Below are 18,460 nucleotides of genomic sequence, written 5' to 3'. Positions count from 1 at the left end.
AAACCCCAGGTCCAATCCAGAACATTCTGTGATGTCAAAATTCTCCTGTTAATTTAAATTCCTGCAGGGAATTGATCCATTAGATCTTTTAGCAAAGCTTGGATCACTTAACCAGCTAATAAAATATTTCTTCAGGATCTTACCTGGTTGCAAATGGATGCATGCACAGGAACTGTCTATAAAACGAATCAAAACACCACATAATCTGCATTTATTTATGAAAATGTTTATACTATATTCTACATTTTTGTCTTTGCAAAAGACGCAAGTAGCTAACAAAACCTAGCCAGATGGGCAGGGTATAAATTTTTTATTATCATCATCTTATTAAAAAGTTTAACTCTCTTTTCTGTCTGTACAGATGCTCTTAGTCAAAAGTATATCATATTAGTCAAGATACACCCCTGAACACATTTGTCATGGCTGTATTGTGTAAGAAGTCAATGTAAAAAATGTGTTCTTTACTGATAGCTTTCTAACATCTGCTAAATGCAGTAATATTGCTGTCCAAGAAACTTTTTATGTTGTGTTTGAGAAAACATAGCTATTATTATAATCACACCAGAGAAGGTTTTGCAGTTTTAAGATAACTGAAACATATTCGTGTGAGCATGTAATTTTTGCATTATAAAGAACAGGTAATTGCTAGAGGAAGTTGGTGAGGAAAGCCTGCGAACAGACAGCAAACATGTTTTTTACCTGTAGACGTGATACAGAACAGGTAAATATGAGAGGTAATGTGAAAAGAAGGGAAATCAAGAAACTGTACCCTAACGGTGCTAATGAAGCAAATACGTAAGTGTGACATCACATTTCCACCATCTTATCTGCAACCTTGACATTATCAGCACCATATTTATCTGTAGGAACTGAGGAAGCTGCCTTATAGCAGATGAGAAACTATTTGTCCATCTAGCCTGCATTACCCATTCTGGCAGGCAGCAGCTTCCCAGCAGAGAAGCCTCTTTTAAATGGAGATGCCATTTGTACCTTTGGTTTGCAAAGCACATACTTTACCGCTGACTGAGCTATAGTCCCTTCCCTTAAAAGAGAAAGCATTTTCCTACAGATACCTATAGTCTTTGCCATTTCCTTCCCTTTCGGTGTGTGATGTACTTTATGAGTGGGAAAAGGCACACCAGAACTAGTTTGCCTTCCTAAACCTGATGGAGAAATTCTAATGACTTCACATACACCCATCGCCTGCCCATTTGTTCTTCTCGCTTACCTGAGATGCTCACATCCACTACTTGTAGACCGTCCTCTGCTATCTCCATTTCCTTGCGCTATCAGATGCAGGGCGGATGGAGTTTCGTGGCCCCTGGAGCCTTGTTAGCACTAGCATCAGTGCATTTGCCAACTTAGCCAAAGCAAGTTTCTATGGCACCTGACTCCTCTAGGGAACGGTGGTAAGGTAAGGTAAGGTAAGGTAAGGTAAGGTAAGGTAAGGTAAGGTAAGGTGAAAAGAAAAGAAAAGAAAAGAAAAGAAAAGAAAAGAAAAGAAAAGAAAAGAAAAGAAAAGAAAAGAAAAGAAAAGAAAAGAAAAGAAACAGATCGATATAGAGAGAAAAAACTGGTCTTCAATGGTCTTTAAAAGGAAGGTATGAAAGATAAAGAATTCCCCTATTGAAGCAGAGAATAACTTGAGTTGGAAACTCCTCTTGCACTGAAGGAGGGCAGTGTCAGCCAAAAGATATGTGTGTGTGTGTGTGTGTGTGTGTGTGAGAGAGAGAGAGAGAGAGAGAGAGAGAGAGAGAGAGAGAGAGAGAGAGAGAGTGAGTTCAAGCACAACACACTCAGCTTTAGAATGTCAGGAGAACACCTGCTTTAGGGTGACAGTAGCATTTGAGGGAGTGCAACCCCAAGTGCAAGTAGATAAATAGGTAAGGTAAGGTAAACGGCATTTCCGTGCTCTGCTCTGGTTTGCCAGAAGCGGCTTAGTCATGCTGGCCACATGACCCGGAAGCTGTCTGTGGACAAACGCCAGCTCCCTCGGCCTATAGAGCGAGATGAGCGCCGCAACCCCAGAGTCGGTCACAACTGGACCTAATGGTCCCTTTACCTTTACCTTTAACCCCAACACCGGGAAGCTCAACTGGGATTTTTTTTTAAGTGGAAGAGAACAGCAAGCTTGCCCTTAGTGGAAAAGCTGCAACAGCCACAATGCAGGTGCAATTAAAATGGCTCCAAGTTGCTAGATCTATTTCTTCCCCACAGAATATTTGGTTTCTACTGAATGCATATGAAGCAAACATATTTGCCTTCAGCGCATCTCCCCCAACCGCTGAACACAGGATTTAGAACCATCAAAATACAGCAGTCAGGCATAGGCTAGCTTGTACTTTGGTTTTTCTTGCCAGCATTCAATAACTATGTGCCAAAGGAAACACTGTTTTCATGAATATAGCATGTCGACTTAACAGTGGGTTGAAAAGTCCCTTGGGACTGTGGTGTGAGCAATCACAACAGACTAGTGAGCTAATTCAGAGTGGTGCAAGTGCTCCCTGACTGCTCCTTTCTTCATGGCCCAGTAGCTGCTTTTTAAAGGGAGCTATTGATACTAATGACAGCGGGCAAGACAGGTTGAAAAGTCCCTTGGGACTGTGGTGTGAGCAATCACAACAGACTAGTGAGCTAATTCAGAGTGGTGCAAGTGCTCCCTGACTGCTCCTTTCTTCATGGCCCAGTAGCTGCTTTTTAAAGGGAGCTATGATACTAATGACAGCGGGCAAGACAGATGAAACCCAGAGTCCTGGTACTATAGGCAGGGTTCAGCATACCTGCTTTAGCAAACTGGACACAGATGCTCTGGATTCATTCAGATGCCTGCTGTGATTGAGAGGTGTTCACCTTATGCTAGCACAACAAAAGAGGGTAATACAAATATCATGTAACTATCACGTCAGCTTTCCCCCCCCCTAACTGACACAGAGCAGATGGGGTTAGGAGTTATTTGGAGCCTGTCCAGTAATTAGGAAATGAGGTTTTATTTCAAGCAATGGAAAAACTCTGAAGCCACTTTTGAAACGGCTTTGGACAGCGGTTGCTTACAAGGTTTTAACCAGCATTAGGGGCCAGTTGTGTAACTGTAAAGCAGCAACTAGCTGTTGCCTGTCTCCAGGAGGAACGGACTACATGGGCCATGGGAGATATGTAAGGTTTCAACCTAATTGAGGATTGCTACAGAAATGCAACAAGGAAATGGAGGGAAGACCTCCATTTTCACTGGGAGGCTCTTAAAGATGTAGAAAGAAACACTGAGCAAGATAGGGAGGAACTACCCCAAGGCAACACCTACAGAATTAGGTTGGATTGCTATTTATTCACTTCTGGGCTGAAGACTTTGCTGCTGTGTTACCGCAGGGCACTTGTTATTGTCTGCATAAGCCACCACAATAACATGCAATTGTATAACAAGATTCCTGCACAAATTACTGGGATAAAGTCTGCAAGGTGCTTTGAACATGATGTAGGAGGCAGCTTGTCACCATTCAAATCCTATTAAGTCCTTTAAAAATGAAGAAGCTTGGTCCAAAGTTTTTGACTGACCATGCTTGGACCTGCAAAACTGAGAGCTGGCACATTTTCAGAGATAGGAATCCCTTTAGCCCCAGCAGGGAGGGATGCAAGGTGATTGCTCTGCTCATGCTCTGGAGACTGTTTCTGCATCAGGAAGTTGCTAGTTGGGTTTGGAAGAATGAGCTCTAGTCTCTAAGCATTGATTTGCTTATGCAGCCCTCTCCTCAAGATCAGGTCAAAACCCATCGAGGCACTAGCGGCTCCTAAACAAACATTCGTACTAATTCATCACCCCAAATCCACTACCCACCCACATGGCAGCTGCTGTACAGCAATTATCCAAATGGATATTAATTGCAGATGATAATTCCCAAGCAGGGATCAGGACTAAAAGCTCCATACACAGCAGATTGGGCTGGGGGTGTCTGAGGCAGATCTACGGCAGGACATCATGTAAACATCCCTTACTAGGCTATTGGGGTCTCGACCCCACTCAACACAACTGGGAGGCAGCTGAAACCAGGCAATAAGCAACGGTTGGTTAGCTTGTATATCAAAAAAAGAGGAAGCCCAGCCCCAAAGATCAAGGAGGAACATGGAATCTCACAGGTATCAACAAATATCTATTCACACATTACAGAAACAGCAGCCCTAGTTTTAACACAGTGAGTGCACACACCGCGAAGTATTACAGCCAATCCTGGCTTGCTGGTGCTGTCGCAAACAGGATAAATATGTCTGAAACATTCATATCTAACATTTTAGTATACATAACAAAAAAAAATGTGAAAGAGGCCCCACCAAAAAAGAAAAGAAAAAACTGCCAAAATTTTGCTCCTATGTTTTATAATTCAGTCAGGATGGCTCCACTCTTTATGTGGTAAATACAATTCCTGAATCTAGAGAAGTGGCACACAAATGTCTTCCTGCAACCACCCCATCAATGTAGGTAAAATACATACATCTTCAAATTCCTGTATACAAATCTGGTTACAGGCAATCATTTTTTTCATTCACACTTTGGATTTGATGCATAAACCACCACTGGTGCATTTGAAGAACTTGTGTTAGCTGCATAAATGTGAAGCTGCCCTCAAATGTCCTCTGGTGTTGGGTGTTTAAACGTCATCTCAGAGAGTCTTTCCACCTGCATCTAGGATGCCATGAAATGGATTGGCTGGCACCACACTGGACCTTTTCAGAGGTGCCACCATAACATGGGATGGGGAACTTGTTGCCCTCCAGATGTTGCTGTACAACTCCCACCATCCCTGACTATTGGTCATAAGACAAGAGGGCCTCAAACTCCCTACTCTAGTGCTTTAGGAACAAGCAGAAGAAAGTATTGGGCTGGCACACTCGTGTCTCCTCTTCACGCAAGGTTACAATAAGATCAGAAGCATCAGTTTCCTCTTATAAACTAAGTAGAGCTCATAATAAATTAATAATAATAATAATAATAATAATAATAATAATAATATAATATTACTTATACCCCACCCATCTGGCAGGACCTCCCCAGCCATTTTGGGAGGCTCCCAACAGAATATTAAAAACACGATTAACATCAAACATTAAAAACTTCCCTCAACATGTCTGAACTTGGCAAACTTCAATTAATTTAAACCCTGGGTGAGGAATCTGTGGTCCAAATATTGTTGGACTACAACTCCCATTATCCCTGACCACTGGCCATGCTAGTTGGGGCTGATGGGAATCAAGTCAAACAACATCTAGAGGGTCACAGGGTCCTCACACTTAGTTTAAACACTGGTTTGCTCAAACAAGCCAGGATCAAATCATTATTTTATGTCCCTGGCTTGTTTGAACAAACTAGAGTTTAAACTAACCCCCCCCCCCAAATTTAAATGTAACAGGGAACTCTGGTTAGTTTAAAAGTGGAAGTTTTCAATCTCCTTGTGGCTGCGCTAGAAGAGACGACAGGAGGGAGGAGCAAATGTAACACTCAAGTTTTATGTCAAGTCCAAACTGGGCCTCCCTCATCTTACATGAGGAAGTAGGGCGAACAGAAGAGAACAGGGCCACATAAACATGTAACAAGATTTAAGGTTCCTAGTGAGAAACAAAAAATTCCTTAAAGGAAAAAAAGGAGCGAGCTGATCCACCATCAAGTGGGATACCATCCTGCCTGCTAACTTGGTTTTGTGCCACTACCAAAGTTTCACAGCTTGAGTCACAGAACAAATTATGTAGACAACTTTAATTTTCACATTTATTTATATACACTGGGATTCTTCAGCAGAACTAAACAAGTCTCACAATGCAAGTAGTTCACAGCACCTCCCATACATTCATCTCCCCTGGTCTTTTAAAAATACTAGTATCCCCCGTCTTATACTAGGTGTCAGCACAACCAGTAGGCCTGCAACACTGGGCATCCAGGAACAGCTACTACTTCTACACGTTACATAGGACTGGGGGGTGAATGGACTTGAATCCATTCAAACTTTTCCTCAAACCAACAACAACCAAAAATAAGTTATTTCAGTGAGCAATCTACCTTTGCCCTCCCAAAAAAAGAAAAAGAAAAAGAATGAGAACCAAGCTGGAGTCTAGACAAGAACGTGTGTAGACATCAAAGAAGCTCATTTCCTGGAAATCCCCCTCGAAGGAGTAAATAACTGCACTGATGAAGGGAGAAGTAGGAGATGCTTATCCATCAGATATACAGTTTACACTTCCCCTCCTTTTGGGGAAGGCTGGGCGGAGGTTGGGGGGAAGAGGGGAACAGAAAATAAAGTGCAACCAGATACCTCATCACAGTGTTAAATAAAGGATTCACGTAACAGGTGGCTGGACCCTTGTCTTCGGCCTGGACACTAGACAAGGTCCTCCAATGTCATGCTCATTCATGATAGCTGGCTGAAGGAGGGGCCAGTCTTAAAAGGACAGAAGCAAAGACAGGTATGTGCGTGAAAAGGCATCTCTTTGAGAATAAAGGTTTATCTGGGCAGATAAACAGAACTGCTGTCAGACAGTCTCTTAGGGGCGTGGGATGTTCTTAGGACTTCAGTGGAGCTTGCTCAGTCAGATTGCGCACTTCTTCCAGGAACTGCTTGGGAGTCAGGATGTGGGATGAGCCTGTGTAGCAGAGAAGAAATGTTGGAAGGGCAACCTTAGAGGAGTCCATCACAGATCACATGTGTGTGATATGATTCTGCAGATCACACTGAGCTAACAGGCCCACATGTTAAGAAGCTGCTGTGCTCTGTCAGCACCTAGCTCATCATTACTTGCTAGCTCCCACATGACGGACTTCTGGACAGGAATGCTGCCGCAGCTCTATATCTCAATCTACAACTGGTTTCTCCAGCCAAGGTTTGAAGAAGAATGTAGCAAACAACCTTCCCAGGTCCAGGCCAACAGTCGGGAGCAGATTTTACCCGAAGAGCTCCAGGACAAACGAGTGATATTCAACAAATCCATGTAGTGAAAGTTGGCTATAGGTTGGCATCAAAAAGCGGCTGCCAGAAGCAGCCACACCTGCCAGGGCAACCCCTCTCTAGCGAAGAACTTTATCTTAAGCCAGAAATAATTCATTTCTAGAAGCATTACATCTCCCCATTGCATCAATAATGTTAATAATGATGATGATGATGTTTATATGTATACTACTTTTAACCCTGAAGCCCCCATTGCTAGAAGAGCGCATTGTCAAGTTCCAGAAAACCCATCTGAATTTGCTTTCTGCTCTCTGTGTTCCAATATATGTTGCAAGGAACACCAGGAAAATTCCTGAATCATTTACTTGCCTACGAATGGTTTCCAGCCTAAAGAGTGACCTGTGCCCTAGACACGCCCCTCACCAGCACACTTACCAATTAGCACCTCCCACTTTCCATCCGTGGCATCAGTGACTTCATAGGCACAGCGCATTTCCGACATGGTAACTCCCCCCAGTACAAACAGGATGAGGCGGGGTCCTGTCCGGTACTCGGTGGCTGTCTTGGTCTTGTGCCAATGACCAAAGCGAGCACTGAGGGGAAAAAGATGTTATGTGAGCATAGGGCGCCAGCTGCAAGAAGACTGTCAAGTTAAGTACATGCCAGCTAGCAAAGCAGAGTTTTTCTCTCTGTGCTGGGCCTGCTGCTTCTGGAAAGGATGGCTCCTGCACAGTCTCAGCCCAGGGAACAAGCAACATATTGCTATGTGAGTTAGAGTTAAGAATGAGAAAAGGAAACCTTAAAAATGGCTTCTACAAAAAATAAAATAAAATGAATCAAACATTGCAGGACAGGGAAACATAACACACATGGAGTTTTATTTGGAGAAAAGAAGCACTAGCAGTTTCAGATGCAGTTCTCTTGTTCTTTCATGGTGTATTAGGTCCTGTATCATACCTGGGCATCATAGAACTACGAGGTTTGATGTGACTCATCACAGCGCTACGAGGTTTGGCACCATGAAATAGTGCCTCTTCGATCTCTTTCATCTTGCAACCACCACCCAATCCTGCTGCACAAACACTTGTGTATAGGGATTATCCCTCTCTCTTACTTCTCCCCACAGCCCCTCCAAACAAATTTAGGCACCATCACCCCCTTCTTTGCTTTTGCCTGGAGAAGAATAATCCCTACTGCATACTCTGCAGATGTAGAATTCTCATGTTGTGCCTTATACAGGAAGAGATATTGTCCACCAATAAGTCTCAGGAAGATAAACACACACACTTTTAAAAAGGCTTTTCCTTGGTTTATTTCTCACTTGGTTTAGATTTATTTATGGCCTTTCGTTTCCTTAAAAGGGGGCGGGCGGGCTTGAAATAAACTTTTGGAACGTAGATGCAAGCCCTGGAACTGTGTGTTTGTGGAGACCTGGGAAGCGGGTGGGATAGAGAAAGGAGCCATCAAAAAATATTTCCACTTTTCCTTACCTCACAGCAGCTTGTGAGGAGGGGCCTGGGGCTGGGCAAGACACGTAAGGCCACAACTTCTTGTCCAGCTTGTCCTCGATGACGTCCTGTGAAAACATGAATAAAGGAGAAAAGATATTTCTTTCTTCTCAGTTCTGCTGGAAATAATAAGCTGCAGGGCTCATCCCACTGTTCAACCTGACTATGTATTTGGGGTGGGGGTTGGCTTGTTAACAGGCCAAAGAATAAAGGTGAATTATTCAGCACCCCTGAGGAAAACAACAAGGGTTGATTTCCACCAGGCAGTTACCACAACGTTGGTCAACATTACAGAAGGCGTGGCATAACACCACAGAAAATGGCACAGGGCAGATAATATAAGGCATGCTGAACTATCACCACTTATTTGCCAAACTCATTTGCTGCTCCAAAATCTCTCCTCTGTGGCAGAAATACTATCAGAATCTCTTTCCCCCACCCCTCTAAGCATTACTCACAACCAAACCACTCCAGCAGCTCAGAGGCACATGGGCCTGGGCTATACAACAACACAGGAATGCTTCATAATGAGGACTTTCAGATTAATCCCTTGTTGACTTTTTACGGTGGGAGCTTAATGTTTTGTGCAGCCCAGCTCACAGAGCTACGTGGAGTTGGCTGGGGCGAGAGCAGGCGAAAGGCTCCTTTGATTGGATTTAAGTATCAGATTGAAGCTGGATCAATGGGCAGTATGAAGCGTCAGGGTAACAGCATCCTTGTCAGCCAAGGGCAGCCTGGCCCAAGTGAAGGAATGCAAGCCACGCCCACCCGCACCCCATGGCCTGCATGATTCAGAGTGACCACAACAAAAGTTAAACGAGGACAAACACATACAGGAGCCCCCAAAACAAGACAAAATGTTAGGCTGGCCACATTCTAGATGGTTTCGTGGGAGCCGATTGAAACTAAATCCTTCAAAGACAGAGGTCCTATGGCTTGGTCGGGATGGCATGGGGGTGAGGGACCAACTCCCTTCTCTTGCGGGGGCCCAATTAGTGCCATTGCCTTCCGTTAAGAGTTTGGGTGTAATCCTTGACGCCTCCCTTTCCATGGAGGCGCAAGTTACAGCAACAGCCAAGGCGACATTTTTCCACCTTCGCCGCATCAAGCAGTTGGTCCCTTACCTTTCCCGCCCCGACCTGGCCACAGTGATCCATGCGATGGTCATATCCAGGCTTGACTACTGTAATTCGCTCTACGCGGGGCTGCCCTTGAAGCTGTCCCAGAAACTCCAGCGGGTACAGAATGCTGCAGCGAGGCTCCTCACGGGGTCTCTGCCATGGGAGCATATTCACCCAGTGCTTTTCAAGCTTCACTGGCTCCCGGTGGAGTACAGGGTCAGATTTAAGGTGCTGCTTTTGACCTTTAAAGCCCTTCACGGCCTAGGACCCTCGTACCTACGGGACCGCCTCTCCTGGTATGCCCCACGGAGAGCCTCAAGGTCCATAAATAACAACACTCTAGTGGTCCCAGGCCCTAAGGAAGTTAGATTGGCCTCAACCAGAGCCAGGGCCTTTTCAACTCTGGCTCCGGCCTGGTGGAACGCCCTGCCTCATGAGACCAGGGCCCTGCAGGATCTGATTTCTTTCCGCAGGGCCTGAAAGACATAGTTGTTCCGCCTGGCCTTTGGCTTGGAGCCAATTTGATTCCCTCCCTCCCTCTCTTTCTTTTTTCTTTTCCTTCTCCTCCTGTGATGAGGCTACATTTTAATATTTTAATGTTCCATTATTTTAATGTTGTATTTTATTTTTGTTTTTAAGTTGTAATCATTCATCTTGTTTTTATTATTGCTTGTAAGCCGCTCTGAGCCCGGCCTTGGCTGGGGAGGGCGGGGTATAAATAAAAAATTATTATTATTATTATTATTATTATTATTATTATTATTATTCTCAGACCAGAAGTGGGGAAGGAATGGGAGACGGCAAGGACCTAGCACACTGTAAACGTGTTACTCATGGCAGTCCCAAGGAAGGGCAAAACAGGTCCAGGTGACTAATATGGAGAGACTGCACCATAGGCCCTGCCTTAGAATGCTTTCAGTTGGTACTACTCTTTTGTGGGGGGAATCAAGTGAACCCCACCAAAATGGGCAGCTCTCTTGCTGCTCTAGAGGGACCGAACAGGATATGCAAGCCATCTGCATAATTGGTTCCCAGTCTGGGGAGACAGAAGGGGAAAAGAAAGGAACAGATACCTGCCTTTCCCAGGGTACATTCCATGTTCCTGGATGTGCACTGTAGTGCCCAACTGGGAGCATGAAACTGTTTGAAATGTTGAAGGGTATCCATGCTGGGCTGGCCTTGATTTTTTGCCCTGTGCTCTACATCTTGATAGCCTCACCTCCAAAGGGGCCTCTCTTATACAACTGCTCTGCCTCCAAAGGGAGATGCTCTTTGCAGTGAAATCCCCCAGGACTTTTGGGACAGGCGGCATAAAGAGACCCTCTCCTTTCCTGTAGCATTTGCGACCTTCCCCCACCCTGACCCTTGTCTGTGTACCTCCATGACATCCTTAAGAAAAGGAATCCACCGGGAGAGCTGGTAGGTGGGCTCCAGTCGCACTTTCCTTATAGGTTTCATGTGTGCACCAATGTCCTGTGAGGTGAGGAATCAGTGAAACAAAATAAATTAAAGTTGAAAGTCAACTGCACTGGAGGAGGGGAGTGGAAAGAGATTCAGGAATGAGCAACTGCTTACCAAACAGGCTCCAGCTGCTTTGGCCAAAGAGACAGGCAAAGAGGCAAAAGAGAAAAACAACAAAGCAGAATGAGATAGATGGACAGACAGACAGACAGACAGACAGACAGATGGAAGGGCTTCCCTCCCTCAGGAGAGCCACCTTATCAGGAAACCCAGAAGTTACTTCCTGAAAGACTAAGAATTGCCTTAACTCTCAAAAAACACCGGCAACAGCAGAAGCACAACCTGACCCAGCCATAACAGCTTAGGCCAGCCTTCAACTGGGGCTTTCCAGACGTTGCCGACTACCACTCCCATCATCCAGATGGGCTGGCACCGATGGAATCTGGAGTCCAACAACATCTAGAAGGCACCACATTGGGCACCAGGTTGGGGGAAGCTGGCCCAGCCACAAGCCACCTGCACAGAGATTGCAACAAAGAATGGGACTGAGATACCTCTGGCATGATGGCGGCCCCCAGGCAGTGCATGTTGTAGAGGATGTCCCTGTCCTGCTGTATGTTGGCATGCTGGATGAGCTTGGTGAGGTTCTCCTCGTTGATGCCTATGCAGAGAGAACGCGGCTCAGAAAAACAGAACTCCAGGATGCTAGACGTGGCCCTCAGGGTCACGGCAGCACCTGCCCCAAGCAGCTGTACATAAGATATATGGACCCACCCACTTGTGCTGGGAAAGAGCCCCAACAATAGTCCCATGAACCCATGTCTCAGTTTTTCTCAAGGCAACAGTGGCAAAACTCAAACCACGTCTTGGGAGGAAAGCGGCTGGGTGGCAGGCCTGAGTCTAGATGAAAGCTGCCCTTCCTTTCCTCAGATCAGGCCTTTGCCCTAGGCCTCCGCAACGACGCAAGGGAGGAGAAGGAGTGGACAAGGGAGTACCGTTCTGGAGGAGGATGCAGAGCAGGATGATGCGGATCTTATCCAATGCAGCCACATTGGTGTCCAGGACAATCGGCACAATAGTCTTCATAGGATTTTTGATTTTCTCTCCGTCAACGTCTGTACCCGTGGCTAAGTCCTGGAGGCAGGGAATACATCCATCAATCCCCTTCTGCGTGGCTGCTCTCATGGAGCCATCTCCCAAGATCACAGGACAGCATTACTCAAGAAAGCAAGGGGAGATTGTCCATTGCTCGATGTGTCTGTCCATGGCCTGAACTCTGAGTGAGCAAAGTTGGGGGGGAGGTAAGGCTATCCAGCCCCTCCTACGTTGCTCCAGACTCTTTAACATGCTCACCTGCTCCACGCCGCACAACCTCTCCACTGTGCCCTTGAAGGAATTCATGCAGTCCTCTGCCAGGTGCAGATGTGTGGAATACTGCAGGGTGAAGGAGGTGGGGAACAGAGGGAAGGGGTAGGACAATGATTACTTCCTCAGCCAGCCAGTCTTTGACCATCCCTTCTCCTTGCCTCACAGTGCAACCTCAATGGGCAAGCAGCAATCTCTGGGGCCTCCTTTACTGGATGGGATGCAACAGACCACTTCTTTATGTAAGTGAAGGCTTCTAGCTTTTAGGTTCTACAGTATTTAGTTTCATGTTTGTTTTAATGTTTGCATTATACTGTAAGTCGCTTTGAGTCCACTTTTTGTTTTAAAAAGTGACTAGTAAGAACAATAAACAAACCAACCAACCAATAAATATAAAAATACTGTTCTTCTAAAAGAACAAGCAGCATATCTGTAAGTCTCAAGGTGCTGATTTTGAACTCTGAAGCCTCAAGCAAACATCTTAGGTATTTTTAAGGACCCTCTCCTTCCATGTGAGGCTGCCATGCTTTGGTCTTCTGGGGAGACCCTGCTCCATGTTGGCCCTGCCATCCAGTTGCTCTCTCCTAGCCTTCCAAAGCCAGGTAGAAGCAATTAAAAATAATTTGGAAATGAACTGATATACTTCTGGTATTTTAATTCCTGCTAACTGCTGCTGAATGGTTTCTGGATTTTTTTTTAATCTGTTTGTTACTTCCATGAGCGGTAGGTGCTCTGAGAATGGAAAGGTGATGGTGGTGGTGGTGGTGGTGGTGGTGGTGAGAATAGAATATTCAAAGCAAAATGACAGTCCTGGTGCCTTGCATCTGTTACCTTGTGCAGTTCTTTCTGGTACTGGGGCATCTTCTTCAGGATCTGAGACAGGTCTTTAATGTTGGCCTAGAAAGGGAAATGGAGAGACCAGCAATGCCAAGATCAGATGGCATCAGAGATATGGACCAAAAACAACTTTCCCTACACTAAGAGGATCTGCAGGCTGGGGGATCCCAACTCAGTCAACTCTTACCCAACCCCACATACCCTGGAGCTTCCAGCCAGCAACACTTGAGATCTCCATGAAAGTGAACATGGAAACTTCAAGTGGTGGGGAGTTTCAGCTAAGCATCTCCAACCTTGCTAAGTTGCTGGATGGGACACTGCCAGGGAGCCTCTCTGAACTTCCCAGGGGAAGAACAGCTAGAAGAGTAACACATAGGCATCAGCCTAGCAGCCTTACCTTGTCTGTAGTGAGTCTCTTGCTCTCACAGAAGGTCCGCAGGAGCTCAGTCACTTTCCTGTGGAAGGAAGTCACATTCATGGCCTGCTCTGGAATGGGCTCTCTGAAGAGCTACAGCCAAACAGAAGGCAAGCAGAAGGGCCATAGCTCAGAGGTAGGGCATCTGCTTCACATGCAGAAGGTCCCAAGGTCAATCCCCAACATGAAAGGACTGGGACAGACCGCCACCTGAAATCCTGGGGAGCTGCTGCCAATCAGTGTAGACAACAGAGCTAGAGGGACCCAATGATCTGATTCAGTATAAGGCAGCTACCTATGTTCCTAACAACTCGCAGAGATCTGACTCTCAGCCTCTGCAATAAACAGCAGTGCTCCATGCAGGCTGCAAAAGTCAGAGCTCCCCACAGCAGAAGGGATGTTAATATTAGGGGCAGCAGCAGTGCCGGTGTAGGAAGACTGTATTTGCTATTACCACCTGATTCAGTCTGGCTGTAGACATAAGTTGTAACCCAAGTGGACCTGGGAAGTGAGGCAACAGCTATCAAAATAATTGATTCAGACACATCAGGGATAGGTTACTTCCAGCAACCGGGAAGCAGAGCGCGTATGTGTGTTTGCGTGCAAACACAAACAAGTTCTCACTTGGAGACGTCAGCAATATGCATATGGCGCAGATCCACCCACAGGTCATCGTCCTCATCCAGCAGTACCACTTTTTCTCGTGAGTCGCTGATGCCTGTGGATTCATACCTGGCAGGGTTGAGGAAAGGCAAGAGGGGGAAAAGGCTTTGGTAAGACACACATGGCTGCTACCTGAGCAAAAAGGCATTCTCCCCCTCCAGGGATTTCTACCTTTGCGCTCTTGCCACCACCACCACCAGACCTCACCTATATGTATCATTCTCAATGGTGAGCAGGTCATAAGCCATGGCCTGCAAGGTGAGCTCATGGAGAAGCGGCGATACCAGGTCACAGCTGCGGTCTACAATCAAAAGCTGAGAGCGAGATTTGTCAGGACCCTGAGAAGAGTGGAAGAGGGAAGGCGAGGAGAGAGATTAGCTGCCATTTGAGGCCAGCACCAAGCAGCCCAGAAGGAAAGGCTGTGTGCTCCAGTTCCCTGGGCCTCGCGCCTCCTTCCTCCCCCCCCCCGTAAACCTGCCTGCTGCACTAGCTACCAGTTGCGTGCAACCTCTCCAGCAAGCTCAGGGCAGAGGGCATGGTCAGAAATGCAATTATTAAAATGTACCAAATCCCTTCCCAATTGGCAGTGCACAATCCCATTAGTGCAGAGATGACTCAAAACATGTCAGGCTGTGCACGCTGCAAAGGAAAGAAGCCGTCACTGTGAGCCACAGACCTACCTGTTATCTGGGGTAGAAATTCTGCCTCTGGTGCTCTTTTACAAAAGTTATTTAGGGTTTGCTTGGACAACAGGGACTGCCTATAAATCCTTTCACAGATAGCTACTAGAAGTCAGCTTGGATGAGGCCAAATTTGCAAGTTCAAAAAGGAGACACTGCATTCCAAAGTATTTAGGATGCCTTGAGGGCAGGAAAAAATATCTCTATGAATGCAGCGGCAACAGCAGCTTGGGGGCTAAAAACAAACTATCCAAAATTGCAGCCCAAGCCAGGCTTTAAAATCCCAGCACTAAGTCTCATTTCCCAGCAATGTTCAAGCCTAGTCAGAATGAGCACAGGAATGTGCCTTTACATATTTGTGCAGTACATTCCTATGCCAGGAGGTGGCCACACAAACACACAGCAGTGTCCTATAGATGGCTCTTTTCAGATGAATCAAAGAATGCTGCAGACAAGGAAGATAACAGAGCAAGGGTAGCCCACGTTGTGTTCCCCAGGTGTTGTTGGACTGTAATTCCTAACATCACTGCCCACTGGCTGGACCTGATAAGAGTTGGCAGTCCAATAACACCTGAAGGGCACCCTCTGGGTTAAAGGCACTTGCAGTACCTTTGCTGTGGTCACACCTCCTTCAGAAGCCACACTGTCAAGGCTACCCTCAGTCTTCCCAAAACGGTAGAACTATTGCTGATTGTGGGCAGTACCTCTTGTTCCCTGCCTGGTGAGATAATTATTGTTTGAGGGCAAAGCTGCTTCAAAGCAAATTGTTCCCTGCAACTAGCACTTCAGTAGCACATCCTTTGGGCTGGAGGTGGTGGCTCCATCAATGCCATGGGAACATAATAGATGATTTCTGTGACATCAGCTGGAAGTGAGCCAAAAGTCCCTTTCCCTCTTATGCACACAATTTTGAAATCCCCAGAACATGAATAAGTTAGCCCTAATTCCTGCTAACATAACATTCCCTGACATACCTGTGGAAAACAACTATTTCCAGCAAGCTAGACCAGTCCTGGTCTGCCCCCTTTCTTTATAAATGGGGATTCGAATATCATTGCAAGAGAGCCAACATGGTGTTCTGGTCTCTAATTCCCATCAGTCCTAGCCAGCACAGCCCAACCACCAGGGATGATGGGAATTGTAGTCCATCATCATCTAGAGGGCACCCTGGCCTAGAACTACTGCAGCAACACCAGAAAGAAATGGGACTCAAAGCCAGAGGGAAATGCCCTGTTCGGAAGTCGTCTTGCACAGGACATCTTAGCCTTCCAACAGTGAGGTTCCCTAAAATGGAACATTTCCGTGCCAAACTAAACGATGGATGAGGGAAACATGTGAACCATCTCTCTAGGTATTTTGCTTCGTTCACCTTTTTTTGAAATGAAATACGGCAGCGGGAGGCCTGATCAGAGCAGCACTTTGTGTATACACTTGTGCAACTGTGTGTGCTTTAACCCTTTCCCCGTAGACCATTTTTTGGGATCATCATACACATGTCTCCTTAGTGTCTTTTTCACTCATGAGAAAAAAACAAGGTTGTGGAGAGCAGTGAAGAAAGACGGCCCGTGGGGAAGGAGCTAAAGCACCCATGCACTTGTACACACACAGCCCCTGTTGTGATAAAATTCACAGCCTCCCCCTGCTGTGTTTTAGTTTTAATAACAAACGGAAATAAAATGATGGGGAACTTTGTGCCCATCTACTTTGGTTCTTAGTACATATCTAAACTCTCACAGGCAGCCTCTGCAAGAGCACATCTTGTGGGTGTTTGGCAAGACACCTGGCATCCAGTTAAATGGAACATGCTAGCCATCAAGGGCAGGGCCTGGAGGAGAGGAAGGCAGTGGAGTGGTCAGGCTTCACACCCAATTGTCCACCCGTGAATTAGTCACAAAGCTGAAGGCCAGCCATCAGCCACCCTGCCCCAGCTTAGGCACGGCCCAGGTTGTTTTTCATCTCTGCATGGAGGAAGGTCACTTCTGCATTCTCCTGCACTTCAAGGGAGTTTCCCCAGATCTCTCCTCAAGTCATCATACTCATGCTCTTCTAGTGAAATGCTGCAGGGCTTTCTGAAATTGTATCAGAGCAGCTGACCTCCCACTGCCTCAGCCTCTTGCTCTAGCTCCACAGGCTGTGGCAAAAATGCTGGGATCACTCACCTCTCCCATAGTGGGGTTGTCCGCTTTGAAGGCATTCAGTTTTGCCAACACTGCATGGGCCAACAGGCAGCATTCTTCAGAGCCGCTACAACAAAACATCAAGAGGGTAAGGCTATTGAGGAGCACTGCTTCCTGCACTGGATATGGGAACAAGGCGAGGTCTTGAGCCAGTTATTTCCTCAACAGATAAGCACCCTGGTTCTCACCCCCTCTTTCTGTAGTAGAACAGGCACCTGGCAGTGAACCCCCATCCGGAGCAGGTGGCCAAGGATTCTTTACCATTCCAACAATAAGTTGCAGGACACTTCCTCACGCCATAACGCAGCTTTCCCCAACCTGGTGCTCTTCTGATGTTTTGGAGTACTGTGCTGATGGGAGTGTACTCTAAAACCTCAGGAGAACAGGATGCCAGGAAAAGCTGGTGTAATGAATAGTTGGGTTATCTCTCATTGTAACTCCTAATATAAGACCCCCACCAACTTCTCTGCAAAGCATTATGGCCTGCTATGCTTCTGTCCACATCCTCTTGGTATCGCACGTTCCCCATCCCCTCCCTCCCACTCCTCAGTATGCAGTGGTACTGACTTCCTGTAGCGAATCGAAGGATACTCCTTGAGGGTATCACATAACGTGGCAATTTGCTCTGCCATCCTTTCTAAGTGATTGTTCTTATCCTCCCTGCAGTAAGGGCTAAAGAGATGGTGAAAGCTCTGCGGGCTGTCCAGGGTGTACACCTAGAAAGAGAAAAAATGGGAGAAAGGGAATAATACACTAGTGGTCTGTTAGGAAGCCACCGGGAACCTACACCGTGCTCTAGCAATGGTCTTTCACAACAATCTGCCAGAAAAATCACAGAAGTCACCATTTCCCAAGAAATATTTTTCTGAAAACAGCCTCTCCCTGGATTACTGTGTTTGAAAACATCACCTCCTACGCTGTATGTCAATGGGTGCAAACATGACAGGGCAACCTGTATCTTAAAATCCATCTCATCATAATCTCATAATCCAGGACATCACACGATCATCACTGGGGCAAGAGCTAATGGTTATTTGTGAACTCTGAACATGCAACACTTTTAAGGTCATTAAAAGTTGCTGGGTTCTTGGTTCTCTGAAGCCTTTGAAGTGCTGTAATAGGTCCTGGACCTATACAGGCCTCCAATTGGCATCCTTCCCTCAAGCTCATTCATCACCTTGTACAGGGACTATCTAGCACAAGACAGACTCATCTGGCAACTTGCTTGAGGTGATGAGAGCATATTAAGCTTATAGCAGCTGCAAGACAATTTGATGAAAGGTGAGGAGTAATTGCTAAACCTCAGTTCC

The 18,460-nt window shown here is 46.2% G+C and overlaps 1 protein-coding gene and 1 long non-coding RNA gene across 3 annotated transcripts in view; one reads left to right on the top strand and one right to left on the bottom strand.

Moving 5' to 3' along the window:
• The first annotated feature begins 3,845 nt into the window (after window positions 1-3,845).
• Window positions 3,846-6,223, top strand: LOC310756277. Its single transcript, XR_014544787.1, has 2 exons — window positions 3,846-5,357; window positions 5,397-6,223. It is a non-coding gene; the product is annotated as an uncharacterized lncRNA (long non-coding RNA).
• STXBP2 (syntaxin binding protein 2) overlaps window positions 5,739-18,460 on the bottom strand; it is a 38,890-nt gene continuing 26,168 nt past the window's right edge. For both annotated transcript variants that reach the window (XM_083600001.1, XM_083600002.1), the window contains 13 exons: window positions 17,718-17,866; window positions 17,133-17,217; window positions 14,501-14,631; window positions 14,255-14,362; window positions 13,613-13,670; window positions 13,210-13,275; window positions 12,367-12,447; window positions 12,009-12,147; window positions 11,568-11,674; window positions 10,930-11,025; window positions 8,414-8,499; window positions 7,359-7,516; window positions 5,739-6,621 (listed from right to left, as the gene is read on the bottom strand). In XM_083600001.1, coding sequence (XP_083456127.1) covers window positions 6,542-6,621; window positions 7,359-7,516; window positions 8,414-8,499; window positions 10,930-11,025; window positions 11,568-11,674; window positions 12,009-12,147; window positions 12,367-12,447; window positions 13,210-13,275; window positions 13,613-13,670; window positions 14,255-14,362; window positions 14,501-14,631; window positions 17,133-17,217; window positions 17,718-17,866 — 1,344 coding nt within the window. In that variant the 3' untranslated portion in view covers window positions 5,739-6,541. The remainder of the gene's footprint in view (window positions 6,622-7,358; window positions 7,517-8,413; window positions 8,500-10,929; window positions 11,026-11,567; window positions 11,675-12,008; window positions 12,148-12,366; window positions 12,448-13,209; window positions 13,276-13,612; window positions 13,671-14,254; window positions 14,363-14,500; window positions 14,632-17,132; window positions 17,218-17,717; window positions 17,867-18,460) is intronic.

The sequence above is a fragment of the Podarcis filfolensis genome (genome assembly GCF_964270895.1).
Source record: "Podarcis filfolensis genome assembly, chromosome: 2".
NCBI classification, from domain to species: domain Eukaryota; kingdom Metazoa; phylum Chordata; class Lepidosauria; order Squamata; family Lacertidae; genus Podarcis; species Podarcis filfolensis.
Note: the sequence above shows the minus strand (reverse complement) of the source record. Positions and strands in the feature narration are given on the sequence as shown.